The sequence below is a fragment of the Papilio machaon genome, chromosome 3 (assembly GCF_912999745.1).
Source record: "Papilio machaon chromosome 3, ilPapMach1.1, whole genome shotgun sequence".
NCBI lineage: Eukaryota > Metazoa > Arthropoda > Insecta > Lepidoptera > Papilionidae > Papilio > Papilio machaon.
In genome coordinates, this window is record NC_059988.1 from 158261 (window position 1) to 179923 (window position 21663).

General features: G+C 43.3%; 1 protein-coding gene across 3 annotated transcripts; it reads left to right on the forward strand.

Annotated features, from left to right (window-relative positions):
* The first annotated feature begins 11095 nt into the window (after positions 1-11095).
* On the forward strand, positions 11096-21039 carry LOC106716299 (transcription factor GATA-4). 3 transcript variants are annotated; one of them, XM_014509797.2, is made up of 8 exons: positions 11096-11279; positions 16859-18083; positions 18295-18520; positions 18771-18949; positions 19025-19156; positions 19653-19761; positions 19838-19940; positions 20635-21039. In XM_014509797.2, exons 2-8 carry the CDS (start codon positions 16866-16868, stop codon positions 20687-20689), a joined length of 2022 nt encoding a protein of 673 aa, XP_014365283.2. In that variant the 5' UTR covers positions 11096-11279; positions 16859-16865; the 3' UTR covers positions 20690-21039. The 3 variants fall into 3 exon arrangements, with proteins under 3 accessions (XP_014365283.2, XP_014365282.2, XP_014365284.2); XM_014509796.2 differs by lacking the exon at positions 11096-11279 and adding an exon at positions 12410-12924; XM_014509798.2 differs by lacking the exons at positions 11096-11279; positions 19838-19940 and adding an exon at positions 12410-12924.
* Positions 21040-21663: the final 624 nt, after the last annotated feature.

Consider the following 21663-nt stretch of genomic DNA (forward strand, 5'->3'; position numbering starts at 1 on the left):
ATTATGATATAAAGTATATAGAGAGGGTGGGGGCTGGGGGGGGGCGCGAGGGGCGAGGGGCGGGGGAAGTTTCCCCACCCCGCCGCCCCGCCGCCCCGCCGCCTTTCTCCGCCCTACACGTCTGTGTAAATATTTTATGATATAAGCCAAAAGGAGAGATATAATAAATCAAATTTTACAGATGTTTCGTTTTTTTTGCTAGCATTATTTCCCCAAAGGAGAAATTACCGCGACAAAACCACCGTCATTCCAGCGGACCTTCAACACACAGACGAACGCAATAGCTGTTGTCTGCCTCGACAACCAAAGTCTTCTTCCCGGATGTCATAGAAGCGTACTCCATCATCAGGAAACTGGACGCAGACCCGGTACTTACACAAATTTTGACCGGACACGGGGGGTTCTCTGCTTACCTTTGCAAGTTCCGTTGTAAGGAGAGCCCCTCGTGTGTGTGCGATCCGGGGGTACAGGAAACCGTGCTGCACATCATCACCGAGTGCCCGATGACCGGCGCAAGGAGGGCCGACTCTGAAATCAAATTAAAAGAAAAAATTAAGATCGACAACTTATGCAGTCTAATAAGAAATAAAGAGAAAAGAGAAACGTTTTTAGAATATTGTAAGGAGTCGGCCCTCACGGCCATAAAAAGGAATAGGGTGTAGGTGAAATAATTTATTGATTTTAACTATTTATTGATATTTATTGTTTTTATTGCTTTTTAACTTTTTATCCTTTTAAATTTATTTTTAATTATATTTGAAATTTGAAAATTATTATTGTAATTTTAAACTAGTTTTAATTGTAATTGTTTTTATTGTCCAATTGTACATAGTTTTAATATTTTATTTAATGTATTATTTTTTTAACCTAGACATAGCAATAATATTGTGATATTAGATTTAAGATTTTATGAAAGTGTATAACCGCACCCCAGGTCCCTGACCCAAAAATATGTTAGGGGGAACGAGAGGGCGGCATGGCGCCGCCCATAAAAAAAAAAAAAAAAAAAAAAAAAAATAGCTGTTGTCGGATGTAATGTTAGTTCTAAAGGTGTGGAGGTAAAACTGAACCCGCTTATAAGCTCGGAACCGTGGGGTAATTGGCAGCGCACGGCTGTACGCGATGTAATATAAATTTGTGGCTCTGATATCGACGACGAATTGTTGGCAGAGAATATATGTAATGATCAGTTGTCAAACACCTGACCGCATCAGACAGAAATCAACACGTCGAGGTTCTCTATAAAATCAATATCGTTTTCGTTTGTTTCTAATTTATCATAAAAAACTGTTAAAGTTCTTATTTAAAACGTAATATCGCGTATATATTAATATCTAAATACTATTAATATATAAAAAACAGTTATTCATCATTATGAAAAGTAAAATAGTATAAAATAAGAGATAATAAGTGATATTGTATCGTATGAGGCACAAACAAGGTTACCCCACTCTATGTGTGGTATGGTGTGACTGAAAAGGTAAAAAAAAATGCCGAGTTATCATAGTTATTTTTAAATTTATACCACGTACAGTACGACAATAGCACTGGCCTGGCATGAACTATGTTGGCTCCTGGCGCCAGTTATTGTTTACATTATGAAAATTTAATTTCTGCTATGGTTTTGAGCGTTACTTTCCTACTGTACTGGCATTATGTAAAGCAGGCAATAATCCAAACGCCTTTTAAATATAAAAGTTAACTTTTAACTAACCGATATCATAGTACTTACAACACTGCACAAAATATGCTGACTTTATTTTGAAATTTGACATTTGTATCTGTCAATTTAGTATTGCTAATTAAAAAATATCCTTTACATTATGTTTTGATTAGGTACTCATGGGCTTCCGACAAGAAACGTAAATCATCTGGCAAGCACAAAATGAACTGAACTAGGAGTCAGTTCACAGATCTGATAAATCTGATAGATCTGTGAACTGACCTGATCTAAAGATCACACGTGCAAACCGTGAGCTGAGCTGCTTCTCATCAATATTAGTTTGGTTTCCGATGGCTAGTTAGGTCATAAAGGAAATTATAATTCGAATAAGCGTCAAGGGAGCGGCGAGCGTCACACGACGGTCGCTGCACCCGGATTGCGTCTGCGTGGCGCTCGAGCAGGAATCAGGAATTTCGTATGTTCGTATCGACAAAGTATCAGATTCGTGCAGCGCCTCTATCGGGCGTAAAAGTAACTAGGAAACTTGAAAACATAAGTAGGAAACATAAACTTCATTTTGAGGTACGGTGAAGAAGATTACGACGGAATCTATGGAGCTTAAAATTCGTTGTGAAAGGTTAGCTACGTCTTATTGACCATCAAAGTTCACCAAATGTCAAATAGAAGTATTAATTCTATAGGTATATACCTGTTCACCTATAGAGAACAGTGGTCGATATCAATACATGGAAAATATATTTACTTATGTGCTTCTGAAATTGTTCTTTTTTTATTCATCAAGGCAATAGAATTCAAAACAACAATTTTCAGAATTTCAGTCTGCCTGTCGGGATGTTCATGACTCTCTTCTTGAACAAATCTCTCATAAAGTTCTAAACTTCAACACAAGATCAAGGACACATTTCACCTCATAATAAATGTGATTTACACCGGTTTCAATCATTACAAAATTTCCCAAAATGGAATAATTTTAAGTCTTTGGAAATGCCGCCAGCCTCTTGGGAACCTTATCCTGCGAGCGCAGCGATTTGGGGTCAATTTTTTACATTATCTAGTTTTATTTTTAGTTAGGTTAGGTTATAGATATATAGTTTATTTAGTAGTTTGACTACTAGTAGTAGTTTTGTAAGTTTTAACATATTACTCATAGTTTTTGCATAATAATGTTATAATTTTATTATTTATTATTTTAATATTTAATGTACAGTCTTTGGTTAATATGAAAACTGATTTACTGTTGGTTTCCAAGTTCAAAATATTGATATCATCATCCCTGTCATTATGCGTAATAAAACAGAAATAACAATATGTTTTAAACGATTTCCCTTTAACACGATTAGATAATTTTTTGCTGAAAAACGTAAGCGGGTGTGGAAAGTACGTTAGAGGGAAATTTAATTTGTGCTTAAAATCGGCTCTAACTTATCGAACAATCCAATAAAATAACGAGGAACAATGTTAATGACGTCATAACATTACACAGAGCATTTAATTCTTAACGAGATCATAATCTAACAAAACATAATTGTTTTACCGAATATTTTAATTTTGTTGTTTGATGACTTTGTAATGACTTTATTTGTTATGAATGAACAATTACGATTGGACATAAAGTTTAAAATTACGACGCGACGCACGCACGCGTTTAAGAGAAATATGGATGTGTGAGTGTGAGTGGGTCTCTAGAAACATGGGGAAGCCGAGCGCTTGTACGACCCGGGCTCGAGAACTTCGCGCGCTCGGGTTGGGGCTGCACGAGGACGTACCGTTTCTGACGTACAGATGGAATGAAGAGTACATTCCGACATTAGCAACATAATGTACTTGTAGTTCTCGTAGGTGAATGTCGCGAGTGCCGTTTCGACTACGTCGAGCACGTCGAGCTCGTCGGGCACGTCCGACGATCCTTGAAGCATTACTCGCCGTAGCGAAAAACGCGATGCGGCGCACGTCTCCATCGCGTGATTCAGCGGCCGCGGGGTGCGGCGAGCGGGCCGCGGGCAGGGGACGTAGCGCTGAAACAATATGGCGGCTTATCGGCGGCCATCGCGCCCCGCCGCGGCTTTCCACGGAAAATGTTCGACTAAAAAACAACTGATAAGATCGCCGAGGTCGCCACGTCGATAATCCGTCGATGTGTCGCCTATCCGGAGCGAACGGATCCAGACCGCCCCGCCCCGCCGCGCCCCGCCCCGCCGCACTGCACGCCCTGCACTGCACACACTACACTGTACCGCACTGCAAGACACTGCACACACTGCACACACTGCACCACTCCCGCGGGCGCACGCTTGCCCGCGCACGCAGTAATGAAGCGATGCGCTCTCATAATCAAATCTGTCGGCTTCTATCTGATAATTAGCACGTATCAGGGATGGTATCGCGATACGGCAGCTCCCGGCTCCCGGCCGCGCCGCTCCGCTAGATACTGTATCTGTTAGATACGATTATCGGAACTCTAAGATAACCGGTCTCACATTAACGCATAGTTAAGATAAACGAGATAACATTTTGCATATCTGAAGGAAGCTCACCATGACGCTCCCGCGGCTGGGTCGACGCCCGCTCGCGATTGCCTCGCGCCCGCTTTGAGCTCTTCTTTCGAGCACCGGGGACCTTGTTTGCGATGCCCAGCGACTCCTAGACACGTTACTAGCTGAATTAAAAACTAGTTATGTTACGTTACATTATTGCAGACTGTACACGAGCCTCCTGCGGTCTGCTCACCGGTTTGTATATAGTGAAAGTTTTCGACATAGGCTGCAGCTCGGAAATCTTATAAAGTAATGGCCTTATGGCACGAATATTGTTGTGACAACTATATTTAGACAGGAAGAAGCGAGTCCAGAGAACGGCGTTATATTTTTAGTAAAGACTGCTCTGGATGGACATCTCCTCTAGCTTATCATCAATGTGAAGGCATTCCTAGTTTTAGATAAAGCAATCTGAATGGAATTATGTTGCGATCGACAACATTTTTAGTTGTTTTACACATTAGTAGTTTATTGATGTTCTAACCGTCGCCCGCGACTCCGTCCGCGCTGAATTAAAAAAAAACTCTTAGTCTATGATCTACATCTGTGTCAAATTTCATCAAAATCCATTCAGCCGTTCTGGAGATACCTTTAAACAAACATGCATCCACTCATCTAAACTTTCGCATTAGCTTTAGCTTATTGGAAAGATACTTTTATAATATATTCGAGGTAAGTAATGAGTTCACAACGTCCTGTGTCAAGTCAGAAGCTTTACTAAAATAAATTTTTAAATTTTTATATGTTTCGCGCACCATGATGCCGTGCGTATTGCCTCATACGACCTCATGCTACCTTATAGGGCTGTGATCGAGCGAACGCTCGGCGATGTGCAATAAACATGTTTATCTGTAGATAACCAAAACCTGGCCGCGTTAGATAAAGTCATTATTGATAGGTACGAAATTCACATAGCTCGCCTGTCGCCCGTCGCCCTTCGAGAATGGATACACGCCTTCTAACAAGCTAACTACTTAGCTGCCCAGCACAGGGCAACAAAGACCACGTCTTGCCATGTACCATTACTTATAGCATATATAAATGGAGTATGTTACGTACGTCTGTAACATTGTGTAGGTGCGCCGTGTGATAAAGAAGTTCTCACTTGAGCTATTTTAGTTACAATGTGGAGTGGCTACGTCATGCAGTGCAGGGGCGGGAGGCGGGGGGCGCGCGGGGCGCGGTGATGGCTGATAACGACTATGCATACAGTCGCACCGAGCGCGCTGTAATCCCGGGGCGCAGCGCGGGCGGCGGGCGGCGGGCGGCGGGCGCGGGCCCGTGTTGACACAACGCGACTGTTTGCGCTGGCTCTCAACCCCCTCTGTCCCCCGCTGCCGGCTGCCTAACAACTACTTCAACGTTGTAATAAGAACCAATGTCACTGACTGCCAGACAACTAAGAATGATGCTGAGCAAAACAATATTGGAGACGTATGGCAGTACTTGCTCTCAAAGATAAAGAGGAGGTTGTACAAGTATCTTATAATATAAGGAAACGTAAAACCTATTTGCGAATTTTCTCACGACGATCTTAACAAGTATGAAGCGAGCGACATCTTTGGTAACGAAATAAGAAAATGTCGACGAGTCGACGACTCATATCTGTGTACGCACCTCTATGAAATTGTATTGCGTAAGTCGCTTAACGACTGAAACCGCCCAGTTTCGAAGACTTACGTAGCCGTGTGTACGAAGGACTTCACAGTTACAGTCTTACCTATTGTTATACATTTCATAGCGTACCTACTACCTAAATCGTTTAGACAAACCCGCAATGGACTTAAAGATACTGTGTTAAATTTTACTAATCTTACTGATATTATGAATGCGAAACTACAGATGGATGGATGGATGTTTATTTGAAGGTATCTCCGAAACGGCTCAACGGATCTTGATGAAATTTGACGCAGATGTAGAACATAGTCTGGAAGAACACGTAGGCTGCTTATTAAGTTTTTTTAAACTCCGCTTGGACAGAGTAGCGGGCTACAGCTAGTATAAAATACTTGAATTTTCCATATTTTGATTTCGACATATTTATGAAGAACAGAAAAACAAAACAAAGTAGCGTGGCTCTCGCTGTCGCACTCTCAACGAGGACTTGGATCCTCGGCGATGATATCCGTTATCTGCCTGTCATCATTGACAACCTGTCAGTAGAGTGGGGGGGGGGGGGGGGACGCGGGCGGCGGGACGACACCTCGTTTCCATTTAATATCGTGTCATCTTGTCATTTTATATTCAGAGAAAATAATTTATCATTTCTTTTGAATTGAAGTTAGCAAAATATTTCCGTTTGAAACGTTATCTCTATATACCTATCTAATATGTTGGTATAACGAAATTTTATTTATTTATTTATTTATTTATTTATTTATTACATGGAAAACTTACAGCTATATTAATCTAAATAACTCTAAAATGTGCGGAATATTTGTGCGGAATGAATTTATTTTGAAGTTCAATAATTTTCTGATTAAAATATTCGACAGACGCATCCATGGATCGTAACGAGAATTCATGTTTCCAATCAACCGCCAAAATTTCAGCATTAAGTGATTGAAAATCACCTTTGTGATAGAAATAACGAACTCGCGGTGCACTGTCTAACTTGGGTATAGCAAAAAGGTCAAAATTAATTATCAATGCCGGATGGTAGGCGTCAATCGGTACTAAAGCGTCGGTACACTCCGATACAGTTATTTTATTATTAGATAGGGCCAAATCGAGAATCTTCCCGTAACTATTAACTACACCATTATATTGTCCAAGGCCTAGCACGCACAGCTCATCAGCCAGTAAGTATTCGTCATTAGTGGTTAGGTGGTCCGGGGTGAATGATTGACCTTCACATGAAACCCAGGAGATGCCACTCATGTTGAAGTCACCAATGACTAAAAACGGATCGTCAGGATTACTTAACATGGTGTTATTGAGTTGAGAGAGAAAGTTATTTAATTGTGAAGAAAATGATAGGCCGTCATTTTGTTTACAAAGATAAATAACACAGACATAAAGATTTACATAATTACGAGAGTCCGACTTTTTAATCCGAATTTTGAGCCAAAGATCCTCCGCTGTCGATTGGAGAAGCGGCTGCGAGGTAGCCTGTAATTCTCTGCGCACTGCGATTAGTACACCACCACCTCGCGATTGACCAGTGCAATCGTAATTCCGATCGCGACGCCAGACTATGTACCGGTCATCAAACAACTCTGAATCGAAAATACCATCCGTTAGCCAACTTTCAGTCAATAGAACAATATCGTAGGAGTTCATTAAAACTTGACGGTAAAAAACGTCGGTTTTAGTACGTAACCCCCGAACGTTCTGGTAATAGATGGACAGCCGACGATCGCCTTTAACAGTCATTGCAGATAACTACAACATTTGTATATGCAACAGATATGATTAAATTAAACCAATTCAATTCAAAATTAACGTGCGCTAATTTATTGTATTCAATAGACATCATAGAATGAAGGTAGAGGGTCTGGTTGAGTGCAATTAAAAACAAATAGTTAAAAACAATTGTGCGAAGAGGTAAGCAATAGAACGCTGTGTGCGCAAGTGCAAGTGAAAAAACTATATTTTTGTTAGTTAATGTTGTTGCGTTAACAGCGCGATATCGAATACAAAAGTGTATTATGCGAGAACAAAAGAGAGGTGTCCTATTAGTTAACGAGGCAGGCGTGCAAAACCTTTTACAAAAACAAGAACAAATGACTGATTTTGATAAGTACAAAAATAGATTGATTATGACGAGTTCAAAATAGTGAACTGAAAAATCTCCTAATACATTTTGGCAATATTTTATACAATTTTGTTTAAATTACTCGAGTTAACAATGACAAATGCTTTGCAAGTGCTATTTTTGCGAACATGAATCTTACCATGCTTAACCCACACATATTCGTATTGCTTTTCTTTAGCAATGTTTTTAACATTGGATAACAGTTTTTTCATATCCGTGCTTAAATGATCGTTAACATAGACACGTTGTGGTACTCCCTGAAGTCCTAAATCGATGGTAGATAGGTTCCTGGCACACCGCGCAGCAGCAATAAAATCTTCCTTAAAATATCTGTTGAGGAAACTAACGATGATTAGTTTCTCATTAGAGTTGTACATGGGGACTCTAGAGATGTAATTGATTTGCGACTTCGGACATGCGTAACCGATCTTGCGTCCAATTGCATCCATTACTGAGAAAAGGTTCTCACCCTTTTTAAGCGGGATGCCCTTGATCTCAACATTGTTTAACCGTGATCGCTGCTCTTGCGCAGAAAGATCTTGCTTTGCCTTTGCCAATTCGGCATGAAGTGTGCTTAAGTCAGTATTGCCAATCTGTGTGACTTTAGATTCAACGTCCATTAGCCTGGCATTGAATTCTTCTACCTTCGCGTGGGAGAAATCGCAGGCTATCTTTAGCTCCGACAGTTCATCTTTGATAAGTCTTATGTCATCGACCAGAGCTGGTAGACTAGAAAGCTGACGCTTCATATCTCTAATTTCGCGGAGGATGGTTTCTAAAGAGGCTGCATCAGGGGCCTCAATATGTGCCGGAAGCACACTGGCAGCGGGAGAGGAAAGTTTACACGAGGCACATCTCCACTGGGCTCTTCTTTCCGCTCCTAACTTACGCCACCCGGTTTCAGAGATACTCGCGCACCCAAAGTCAAGGAACTTCTTACAGGAACCACACTGAACCCCATCAATGAATTTGGTGTTACACATTGCACACAACTTCATTTTATTTTATTTGACTTCAAGTAAATTGAAAAACCAAGAGCGAACTGTTACTATAAAGGTTGACGATCTATGCAATTCTAAGGGACAAGCGGCAAGCGTGCAGTACGAATGAATGCTCAATGAATACTGATATAAATAAATAAGTTTTTTAGTCTATCGTTTAGCTCGAATAGAAAAGATTCGATAAACCTCGAAAAAAATAGCGTGCGCTATCGAATTGGTAAAAATCAAGGTTTTTTAAAATATAAAATAGATTTAATCGATCTTCTGAAAAAAATTTTGTCAATAAAATCTTTTCATTTTTTCATTCTTTGTTAGTCATTGTAAGTCCTGGAACTTGAAGAGTGTTGAAAAAAATATTGTTTGAATTGAATCAGGAACTATTGGTGATTCACGGGGCAGAGGGTGGGGCGGGGGCCGGGTGGTCGCTATCAGTTCGTCAAGTGGCCGCTGATAAGCGTCCGTGGCCAGCCGCCGCCTGCCTCCGGGTGACCAGGCTCGGCCGCGTCCCTGCACTGAATACGGTCCTCTCGATACTGCTGGACGTTACCCCGGTATACAGGACACACTGCTGGATACCACCCAAGAGAACCTTTAAAATATGGCAGCATAAAAGGCGCGCAAAATGTCTGCTAGCTGTAGAAGAGTTTCAACGCATTAGAAGAAACCGACAAAGAGGAACGCGTGGACTATTGAAACTGAAACGGAGTCAAACAAATTATTTATCTTTTGTTCTCGATTATTATTATCATTGATTATGTACATTTATGTATATCGTTGCCGTAGTTAGGTCATACACCATCGAGGAACTCAAGTCTAGGAAGTTAACTGCGCGGGTTGGTTGACTTCACACACTGTCATGTCCGGTGCTGGTGCGTAACAACCGCGACATCGACGCATTTATGTAGTACCTACTGTAGACTCGTATAAATATGTATCATCTGCCTTCAATCTTCTTCCCAATTTTGTGGTTGATAAGAGATTACATAATGATATTTATGCAACGGTCAGAATGGTGGGTTCTTTGTACCAATCGAATAAGTGTCACCATATGAAAGATATTTGAATATTTATAACATATCCTGACAGTTACGTGTCAAGCGACGACCGATGGCAATGGATTTGTTTGGATTATTGGTTGATAAATCATAAAAACAAAACACCTTTAAATACCATGAATAATCGTTATCGCGGCTCCGTGCCGTAGGTATACATGTACGTACATACGAAGGTAGGTATCAACAAATAATCCTTCGAGCGAGTAACACCGTTATCGAGCGCTAGCGCTATCGCCATCGCCGGATAATTTATTGATAAAATCTTCGAAATACAAAAGTCGTATTATTACTCATGATATGATGCCTTCAGTCATTGCTTAAATCTGTAGGTTCATTAAGTCTCACTTTACATATATTATTTCTTGTTTATTGTACCTATACTTTTTATTTCATTATAGTCGACTGCAGGCCGAGCTCTTTCAGCAACTAGTCTGCTTAGACTGGGTGGTTTTATCCAGCTATTCGCACGACCTGTCTAGTGGTTCAACCAGTAACGCTAGGTGCCAGTTGTTATACTTTTATTAGTGTCAGCGATGATCATCATTATCATGAGTCTTACTTTGTCGTTAAACAAAAATAAATATCAACGCGATGCGCTCAACTGAAATATTGTGAGCCGATGTAATGCTGTGAAATACTTCAATGCGTGTCGATATGTTTGTTTTGAGCACAACACATTATAGTAGAGCAGACAGAGAAGTTTTCGCTGTGGTTGCTGCCACACAGATAAGTTAAATAATGAGATAAGATGAGTATGAATCCTTGTTAGATCTACTGGGGATTGTATTTGCTTAAAAAAGTTCTAACAGCGCCAAGATTCTGTGCGCGATCTGAGCCGATAACAACAACGGTTGATAACATTTGTCATCTTCAACGGATTATCATACTGCCTAGTCGTTTTTCACCAAAACTAGTCAGTATTTCTCTTGTTTATGCAACGGCTTTCACCGCTCACTTGATAATAAAAACATTTTAGTTATTAATATAAGGTAACTACAAATAAAAGATACGTTGACTCGAGATAGTTTCATAATATTATGTTTGCAGAGTACGCGTGAGATCTGCGTCACTGTTCTATTTGCGTAATTTATAGTGTTGTGTATTGACGAGTGCCCGCTGGAGACGGGCACCATGCCTGGTGCTGTGCCGCGTGGTGCTGCGTGGTGCCGCGTGGTGCTGCGTGGTACCGCGGCCGGCGTGTTGCCGATGCTATCGCACTAATTAGAGCGGTGATCGATGCGTCCGATGGTAAGCCCTAGCGGATAAGATAGCCGCTCCTTATCGCCGCTTATTGTTTCTCGATCTGTTGTAAAAATAATTGTCGTGCAGCAATAGGTATAATTGACATAAATTCACGGATAAAGAGGGATTATTGTGTGGGACTGTAAAATTATAAATATGTGAGTAACACTCGCGACTCCTTACAACACCTGTACACCTACACCTCTACGTACATTTAATGTTTTTATGTAATAATTTATTTGTGATAATATTCTAGCAATGTCACATACATACACATCACAAAATCCACATGACTTACGGTGGGTTTCTGACACCAAAATCTCCGTTTAAAACATATTGTTATCTATATTTTGTTTAAGATAATGACAGGGATGACAACAGATACGCTTTATACAGAGATTTTGGTCTCAAAAACCAAGGGTAAGTCGATTACATTTCAGTCGATTACAGTCGATCACGACAATATGCGGCGCAACACATGCATGTACATACATACAGACAGACATACTACGTACCCATATCACAATATTTGCAATCTCTTAGTATCTCAAGTTATTACGCGACTTTGTAAACCTGCTGCAGCCGCAGAGAGCGTTTCATAACAACTGTACGTGTTTTATATTTCTGCGACTATCTGTCTTAACAAACTACAATTTCACTCCTTGTATAGCTACATTTTTGTACACAAATTCAAACTCCCGCACATAAAATTCCGCTCTAGTTCAAATAGCGGGGTACGTGGACGTGTACATATGAAATGTAGGTACAGGGCATCGTTATAATTCTAATATGCAAAGAGACGGAATTATATAGAGACTTGTTTTGAGAGGTGATATATACCTACTATACCTACATTGAAAGTCAAGTCAAGGAGTAGGACCCACGATTATGTGACACCAGCGCCAGCGGCGAGACTTACGAGTTGCGGGCGGGAAGTGGCCACTGCGTACTGGACAGAGGGTAATGGGTAGCCACCAGTCGAACGGAGCAGCGTGGAAAAGAGACTAAGAGGCGTGTGTTGGCGGGGCGCGGCGGGGAGGCGGGCGCGGCGCGGCGGGCACGCCCCGCCGTCCCCAATCCGCGCGCGCCGCCCGCCAGCCCGCCCGCCAGCCCGCCCGCCAGCCGGCCGCCGCCAGCCGCCACTGCCACTGCCGCTCCACGCTCGGCGACCGCCGCCGCACCAGCCAGTGACCACGGCCGGTCCGCGCACATCTCTCAACTACTAGTATCTGTCATAAGAAATACTTTTGGGCCCGTTGCCATCGTAACAGTGTTCGAATACAGTGAAGTGAAGTTATAAATTAATAATAAAAGTAGAGCTGTTTATCTTATAGTGAGTCGGCCGCTACGACAGTCCCTCCGCAATCTGATGTGCGCCGCGCGGTACGTACGGTGCCATGGGTTCGGATCTTTCACCGCACGTAAAAGATTTGTAAAGCGTTTAAATTAGGATGCGTAAAGTTTGACTAAAGTCGTCCGTCTTCATAGTTTTCATTCAAAAAACATTTTCATAAGCGATAGACACCCGCAGAAACGGTGCGTTTTGCTGAATGTGATCGTGTGTCTGAGTGAATTGAGTATTGAGACATTCAGCTGAGAGTTTGGATAAGGACACAGTTTCATCTACCTGGAAGTTTTGCTCGTAAATTATGTAAGTAAAACATTGAAATACTATACTCAATATAATCTCGTATTAAACTTAGGTACCTAATAACGAGGTGTGTGCTAATGCGACGTGTCAGACGCGTTCAATGCTGGCTGTTACAGTTCGCTTACAAACACAACTTACATTGAAATAGTTATATTGTCTAACTTGTTATAGTCGCATATTTATCTTACATATGTTGTTATATAATAGAGACCTAAGCCCAGCTTCGCGCGGATAGCTAAGTATCGTCTTATTTTTCTTTTATGTAAAACCATGTACCAGCCAACAATATTACAAATACAAATACAATACATTAATAATAGTTTTCCTTTCCGGTGACTTTTTTTTGTCAAATATATAGATAAACTTACTTTTAAACCTTTGTAATCTCCTATTCATCATCATCAACTCATCATCTTCTCAATCACGTGGAGTCGGCTCACAAAGTTTTATAAACCATAAAGTTTTGGCTTAATTTTTTACGACCGGCCGCCTGCATGTCGCCAACTCTACTTGGCAGGAATATTTTAAAATTAAATATGTATAATGTAAACTAAATAATTCAAAATTGAGCAATACAACATTATAAATAGAACAAAACTTAAAGCTTTTGTCGCTAGGTAGTAATTCTATAACACCTCTATATTTTTGATAATCATCTTGTATTGGTCTTACAAAACTTTATTCACTGCAATAGATGAGATCGATCTGGTTATTCAAATTGCCAGTATTTTTGCATTATCAAGTGTTACATCTTTATTTTTCCAACAAGTTAGTAAGAGCTAATGTTATAAATGCCAATGTTTAGATAGATGGATGTTTGTTTGAAGGTATCTCCGTAACTTCTTCTTCTTCGACTTCTTCTTGATGAAATTTGGCACTTATGTAGGACATAGTCTGGAAGAACACATAGGCTACTTATAAATTTTTTTTTTAATTCTTAGACGGAGTTGCGGGCGACAGCAAGTACCATATAAATTAGATATTGAGTATTCCGATGATTCGAGATGTTTTGGTGTATTAAGTGTAATATATCAAACTTATGACGCCGCCTAACACGAATAACAAGACGAGAAATCTGCTCATAATGTAAATCTTTTCCATGTCACGACTACAAATATCAATTTCTCACATTTACCCAATCCTGTTGTTCGCCGAATATAAGTTTAATTGTACGGTTCAATGATAAATGACCAATAGTTGGCTGGTTTACGAAACATTTGTAGCAGAATTTTGCACTTTCAAATGTTTTTTATAATTTCCAAAGATTTTAGAATTACGGTTTTATATAAAATGACATTGAAACTTCACACTAACAATATTATCTGCTATTGTTTAAGCCATTAAATTTGAATAGCACTTGTACTCAATGCGAGGAACTGAATGTGAACAAACATAACGTAAACATTTTTCAAATAGTTAACTGTATTTGTAATGAAATAACGCTAAATATCATTAGGTGTGAATTACACGACACCCTCTCCCCTTTACCCCTCCCATCACCCCGCGCTATTTGTATCTAATCACCAATAATTAGTTGTAACAACTCTGTTTTGCTATTTTCTATATTTACTCTAATTATTGAAATAGGTGCTAATGAATTCTTATTATGTCTCCTAATTAACTATGAATAATGACGTCGGTGGACAATTGAAGGCCACAAGCTATGGTACATTTCGAAATCTTATAGGTGTGTTATCACAAGGCGCTTTAGTGGAAGGTTTATACTTTATACTAAACTTTAATACAAAACACACAATCATCTAAGCGTAGGTACCAAGTACAAGCACGGTTAGGATATTATTTGGATTTCCTGTTTTTCTATGTCACAAATGTGAGTGCCGTGAGTCTACCCGGGGTCGGCACAGGCTAACGTCCAACACTCGCGCTGCCACTCGCTTTATATGCCACAACCCTATTTATATGTTCAACACCTTTATATATGTCGAACCGAACCAAATAATAAATTATAAAGGTTCGCATCTAAACGAAATTCATAAATTTTTTAACATTTACCTACTAATTCTTCGAGTAAACACACTGTATTACCTACATATTTGTAGGCAATCGCGCACCCCCGAATAAAAGACAGCAACGCGCGTACTTTTTCGCTGCACCTCCTATTAGAATGTGGATTTTAATTTTCAATGTAATTCTAGTTATTGCATGTAGTTTCTCAGGTATATTATTTCTGACTGATTTTTGTTGACGTTAAAAAAATTATAATGACAATTAAAACTGTAGCTCTAGCTTTACAGAATACTTTGTAATTCAAAAGTTGGCTAACTTTTTTGGATAAAATTTGAAAAATTATAAACGGGATCCAAAAGTTCATAGTCTAATTAATTTTTAGGATTCCACAACCATTGTCCTTCTAACACGTGCAGTAGTTTTCTAGTGATGATAATAAAACCATCCTTACATTAATGACGTCACATACAAAGTGATCGTAGGAAATGGTTATAGTGGTGCAATAGCACTAATTGTACAAAGCACAGCCGACAGTTACATTGTGAGTCATGTCCCGCGCAACGTACGCTCTGACCTGTCCTCAACCACACCAGAAATCAACCAAACCAAATCCTCTGTTAAGGATGTTTGTGCAGTGGCGGCTCTGTTTAGCGCGCGTTTGTGTGCTCCTTCCTTTTTTCACAGTGTTTTAGCCAGTTGGTGCTATGATGTAATTGTAATCTAAACGTATCAATTTACAAGCGGACTGTGGATAGGCTTAGATATAGATTTTTTTAAATTTCATATAACGAAATTTTTTCGCATGTTTTTAAGCAGAGCTGTAGGCGAGCGATTCGCTTCTTGTAACTCTAATAAAAAATTAGCGGCTCCCAAAATAAAAGTAACACAAAGGCGTGCTTATAATAAGTAAGAAATATACCTACATACTGCTGCGTTTGCTGAGGATCATTAAATTAAATTAATGCAACTTTATTGAGTACATCCATCAAGTTAAAGTTAAGGTTATCAAGCCTTGATGTTTTTGAGGATTTTAAGAATAATTCTAGCAAAAGAGAGGAAGTAATGTTTTCAGTGTAAAGCGGACGACGGACTTGCCAGCCGCTATTAAATTTGAGAGGGTCGCTAGCGGGCGATGGCGGGCTTTGTCGGACGCTGGCGTGTCGCCCAGCGGTGGGTCGCTAGGCGCGGCGGCTGACAGAGACGACTCGTTGCGGCCACACTGTTGCCGCGTCAGAATGCCTATGATAAATATTTTTAATAATACAGACGTTATCACAAGATGTAGGGCCCGGTGTGGTTATCGCGGGATCGGTGTGCTGAGCAAACACGGCGTCATTAAGTAGTGCGAGCCGACACCGACCTGTTTTGAGCGCTAGCTCGACGCACTAAGGCTTAAAATTTTATTCGTCCAATTCGTTTCGAACGTAGTGGGCAAATAAAACCGTAAAGCAATGATGTGAAGGTGTAGGTTTGCCTGGCCACGCGGTGTTTGCCCGCGTCGCGCACGGCCTGCGCAGTCCTTCCGCCGCGAGGAACGACTCGCTGCTCCAATTCATAAAACGTTTTGTAACCGTCACTAGGTATCTAAGTATATGTGATATTATTATGTTTTTCACATTTAATTCTGTAGATTTTGACGCTATGTCATAGCTTGCAACCCGTAAACCCCTAGAATGATGTGAGTAATAGTAATTTGTGTTTATTTCAAGAAAAACCTTTTTACCCGTCAGTTGCTCTAGTGATAAATCATCACTGGTGATGTCGGTGTGGGGCGCGGGGGCACGGGGGGTAGGGGGGTGCGGCGCCGGCGCCGGCTCTTGAACTCGTCCGTGTTTGCCCGACCGCTCTTCCGCTCCGACTAGAACTTATGTTTGCTCAACTCCGGCGCGACACCGTACGACTACATCCTTCCGACGATAAATAAAAAAAAACTTTAAAAAGATTTGAACACATTGGTCTTTCGCAGAATCAAAATGGAGAACGCGACGTCACTGGGACGCGCCGGCGAGGAGCAACGCGACAACGAAAACGGTAGAGGTGCGGTGAGTGGCGCAGGCGACGCGGGCGCCGGCGAGGAGGCGCTGCAGCTCGTGAAGAGCGAGGACCGCGCGGGCGGGGCGGGCGGTGGAGGGGGCGCGGGCGAGCAGGCGGGCAGCGAGGGTGCCCAGGGCGGGGCAACAGGGGCATCGGGCGGAGGAGGGGGCGAGCCGCACTCTGTCATCACGTCCCGCCGCGCCCTGCGAACCATCACCGCGGCCGGCCATATCGCCGATGCCGCCGACCTGCCGCCCGACGACGGCGTCAAGGACGAGCCAGCAGAGACGTCACTCGACTCCGAGCACATGCAGTACGCGGCAAAGATGGAGGAGAACGCCGAAACGCGAGCCGCGCACCACGCCTACGACGAGGAGCGGCTGCGGCTCGCCGAGGCGGAGACGGCGCGCTACCTCTCCTTTAAGCAGGAGCCATATCGCGGGCTGCCGGCCGCCGCACCCGCGGACAAACGCCCAGGAGCGCAGTACGCGCGCGCGCCGCGGCCCGCTTACAGCCGTGGTCTGGCCCTGCGGTACGGCGCGCCGCATCACATTATAGTGGCGCAGGATGGCGAGCCAGACGACCACTCTCACGAGGCATTCTCGATCCATAAAGACAAAAGCGAGCAGATGCAAGCGTACGTGGCGTCGAGCGAGGCGAGCGCGGCAGAGGCGCGACAGTACGCGGCAGCGCTTGGCGACCAACAGGGCCCCGGCGCGCTCGAGATGATCCAGACGACCTCGTTGAACAACCAGCAGGCGGTCGGCGTTGCTTATCAGCAGGTGAAGTACGAGACGCGCGGCGAGCCCGAGCCGCGGCCGAGTACGTATGCGAGTCTGCAGCCGGTAACGTCGGTACACGGCGGGTACGCATACGCCGGACAAAGTCCGCAGTATGCCGCGAGTGGCGCTTACGGCGCGTACGGCGGGGGCAAGGAGCTGCTGACTCTGTACGGGGGAGCGCCGGCGGGCGGCGGGTCGGGCGCTGGCGGCACAGGCGGGCGCGGAGATGAGTCGCCGCCGGGCCAGCTGCTGTACCGCGCGGACCCCACGCTGACCTCGTCGTCGTTGCCGCGCGGGGCGCACGTCGTGTACGGCTCGGTGGTGCCGCAGTCGCAGGCCGTGTACGAGGCACCCCCCAGTCCCAACTCTCAGCAAGTGAGTACACACGCACTCGCGCAACGTATTACACACCACAAGTATTAAATTACACGCCACGAATGAAAGTTCAGGTTGTATTCGCTGCACTGCAACATTGTACAATAAATAGATTCTTATTATGTAAGCGGGTGAGAGTAATGTTTGCAGAGGGTAAGGTGTTTGAATGCGAGCGCGTCATATGTTATAAGTCTGCATGATTGTGTTTGAGGTGACGCTGTACACGCACGGGAGCGCGGTGCAGTACAAGGTGGGCGGCGAGCACTACCTGACGCAGGGCGGCGTGGGTGGTGTGGGCGGTGTAGGTGGCGTGGGTGGCGTGGAGTACGTGCCAGTGTCGGGCTATGAGGGCGGGCTGTTAGTGGAGAGCTACGCGGCGCCCGCGCAGCCCTGGCCCGCGCATAACCTGCTGCCCATCGACGACGGCTTCGACCCCGGTTAGTACACGTGCAACCCCTCTTATCTGTTACAAGGCGACACGAATATATTTACAGAAACATTAATTCTTTTTTGAAAATTTTTGACATCGTTACACCCACGCGTAATATAGATTTTAAAACGAGAAACGAAGAAAAGTAATAGTACTGTAAAATATTCCGAATTCTACTGAATTCGATTTTATTGTTGTCATCTAAATTTAAGTTCACTTCGGTGAACAAAAAGTAAATTATAACATACATGATGCAGGTATGGCGGGCATGGGCGAGGTGAAGGAGTGTGTGAACTGCGCGGCGGCCACCACGCCGCTGTGGCGGCGCGACGGCACTGGACACTACCTGTGCAACGCGTGTGGCCTCTACACGCGCATCAATGGCGTCAACCGGCCGCCACTGAAGGGCCAGAAGGCGAAGCCTCAACAGGCACTGGTAAGAGTCGGTCCTGAGGCCTTTGTTTGTGCCATCCCACCGAGCGATAACTCCATAAAGCTTTTTGTGTTGCAGCCGACGAACGGCAACAGACGAGTGGGCGTTACATGCGCCAACTGCCGCACCTCCAATACGACGCTGTGGAGGCGCAACAACAACGGCGAGCCTGTCTGCAACGCGTGTGGCCTCTACTACAAGTTGCACAATGTGAGTCACGCTGCACGACAGCGCGTTCATTACCTCATGACCCACCGCCTGTTGCATCACGAGATAAGGCAAGACTTGCTAGTCTCGCATCGTCGGCATCGGCGTCGCCTTCGATGTAGTTGGAGCGCAGATAGCGAGGTATCTTGCGCGAGCGTTGATTGTGCATAGATTGCTAGCCCTGCGGCGATTAGGCCGTGCGAGGTATCTAATCGGTGCGCCTCGCAGGCTCAGTTATCGGGGAACTCCTCGGCAAATATTGGGTCTGTATAAAAAATCAAAACACGGGGTCTCATCTAATCTCGCGAGATAAACGCGGGGCTACCGACTGATAGAGAATTATCACAACGAATATTCATAATGAGATAAATAATCTTTTATCAATTATCTCCACGCGAGTAGATACGTTTGTTTGAAGGATGATAGTCGGGCGCTCGGGGAGATTACGAAGGCTTCCCCGGCGCCGGACGAGTAACGAGTGACGCGCTTTCGTCCGCAGGTCAACCGGCCCCTCAGCATGAAGAAGGACGGCATCCAGACGCGCAAGCGGAAGCCGAAGAGCATGGGCGGAGGACACGGCGTGCCGCGGCCCGGCGGCGGTCTCTCAGGTACGTACCCCCTGCGCCCGACCCCTCCCGTGCGAGGCGCGTGCCGGTCGCATAGCTAACGTGTGTGTGTCCGCAGCGGAGGCACACTCGCACAAGGTACTGCCGCCGCTGTACGCGGGCGTAGAGTGCGCGGCGGGCCCGCTGCTGCTGCTGCCCGCCGCGCGCCACCAGACCGACGCGTGAGTACCGCGCTTGCAACCCGCTAGCCCTCGCACGGTCTGCGCCACCTGTCTTCTTCAAACCCCACCCTCCGCCCTCCTCCCGCCTGTTCTATTAGCACTGCATTACGGTCGCGTCTCTCGTCTATCAAGTGTCAGTGCTTCTCGTTGTCGACTCCGGCGGCACTTCGCTAGTTGTTGTAGAGCACCACTTCCGTGGATATTTCTCTACCCTGTACATGTAAATGGTGTTGGTTAATTGTTAATCAAGAACCTGAAGCAGCATGCGTCTTTACCTTAACCAAATTTAACTTTAATCAAAATGTCAGTAATAAGTACTAAACTTTTTTTATATGTTAAAATGTGACTAATGACCAAGTGGCCACTTGAATTCGCCGAAATATCGAATTGACAGATGAGTGTCCCCTCCACCACCAAAACCACTTCGCTTTCCTATAATTTCCTGATAAGAAAAGGATGGTAAGGAAACGTGGACATGGATTAAGTCTCCGGCACGTACACTCATCAGACGAAACGCGCAATTGCTTCCACTTGACGCGTGTCTTCTGAACTAAGAAACTACTCGCAATAAATAATGTGCTTGATGGTAAAAATCCTTATTCAAGTCGTTTCTTGGTTTAGAAAGAGGCAACGGATAAACACAGGTTAAGAAAAAATTGAACAAGTGTGATATGGTCTGGTTCTCTGTTTGCAGGGTATCAGCGCTAGAGCGTGCGCCAGGCGCCACCTCGCACTACCGCCCGCCCTAAGCCGCGACTGCCGCCCGTCGCAACAAGCTAGCCACGCGTTCTGGTCGCAAGTCGCCTTTGTGAAAATACTATAAGACATTTCCCAGTAAACTTAATAAACCTACATAGCTAGGAGTCTCCGCTCGCAATGTGCGCGCGACTCCTGGCAGCCGCCGCGGCCGGACAGCTGCCTCTTGCCATTGAACAAAGTTAACTTGTGTCGTAGTTATATGTGAACAATTAGACAAACTTAGGGTTTATGTTAAGCATATTGTTAATGAAGTAAGCACAAAGTGCTTCAAGTCAAACTTTTAAAAAGTGTGATATTGAAAGCCGTAAAGTTCTTTGATCACATTAGTCGCACTCTTTGTAAGACAATAAACTTATATATGATATAATAATATATAAAAAGATTATATTTACATATACTTAACTATATGTACCTTATTATAATATTGTAAATAATGTTTTAAAGTCCTTTTCTAAATAGTTTAGTAAGTAAATTTTATGAACATTTAGAGATGAGGTTTCCTTACTTAATGACGTAGATGAGCTTTCGCTTTGCCATTTCTATTGATGATAGATGTATTTAATTAATAGTGAAATAAAATATGATAAGCGATAGACTCCGGTCTTGTGACGTCACACCACGTGCCACGTTTGTTCTCTGTAGTTAGAACAACTTGTGTAACTCCTAGTTTTGTTCCGGCTTATATTTAGCTTAATTTTTAGATAAAGGTACACTGACGTAGTTTATAAAGGAGGGTCACCACTACATTGAAATAAGGTATAACTTAAGATGACGAATTTATTATTTTATTTATTTTACATTGTATGTACATTTTTTTAATACGGGTGTGTAAAAATGTACCATCAGTTTGATGTTTACTTATATCTGTAAAGGTATGTTTGTCTGCGTGTATGCGTGCATTTATTACATTATGTATAGATGTAAATTTTAATATAAAAACAATAAATGAAGATAATACAGTGTT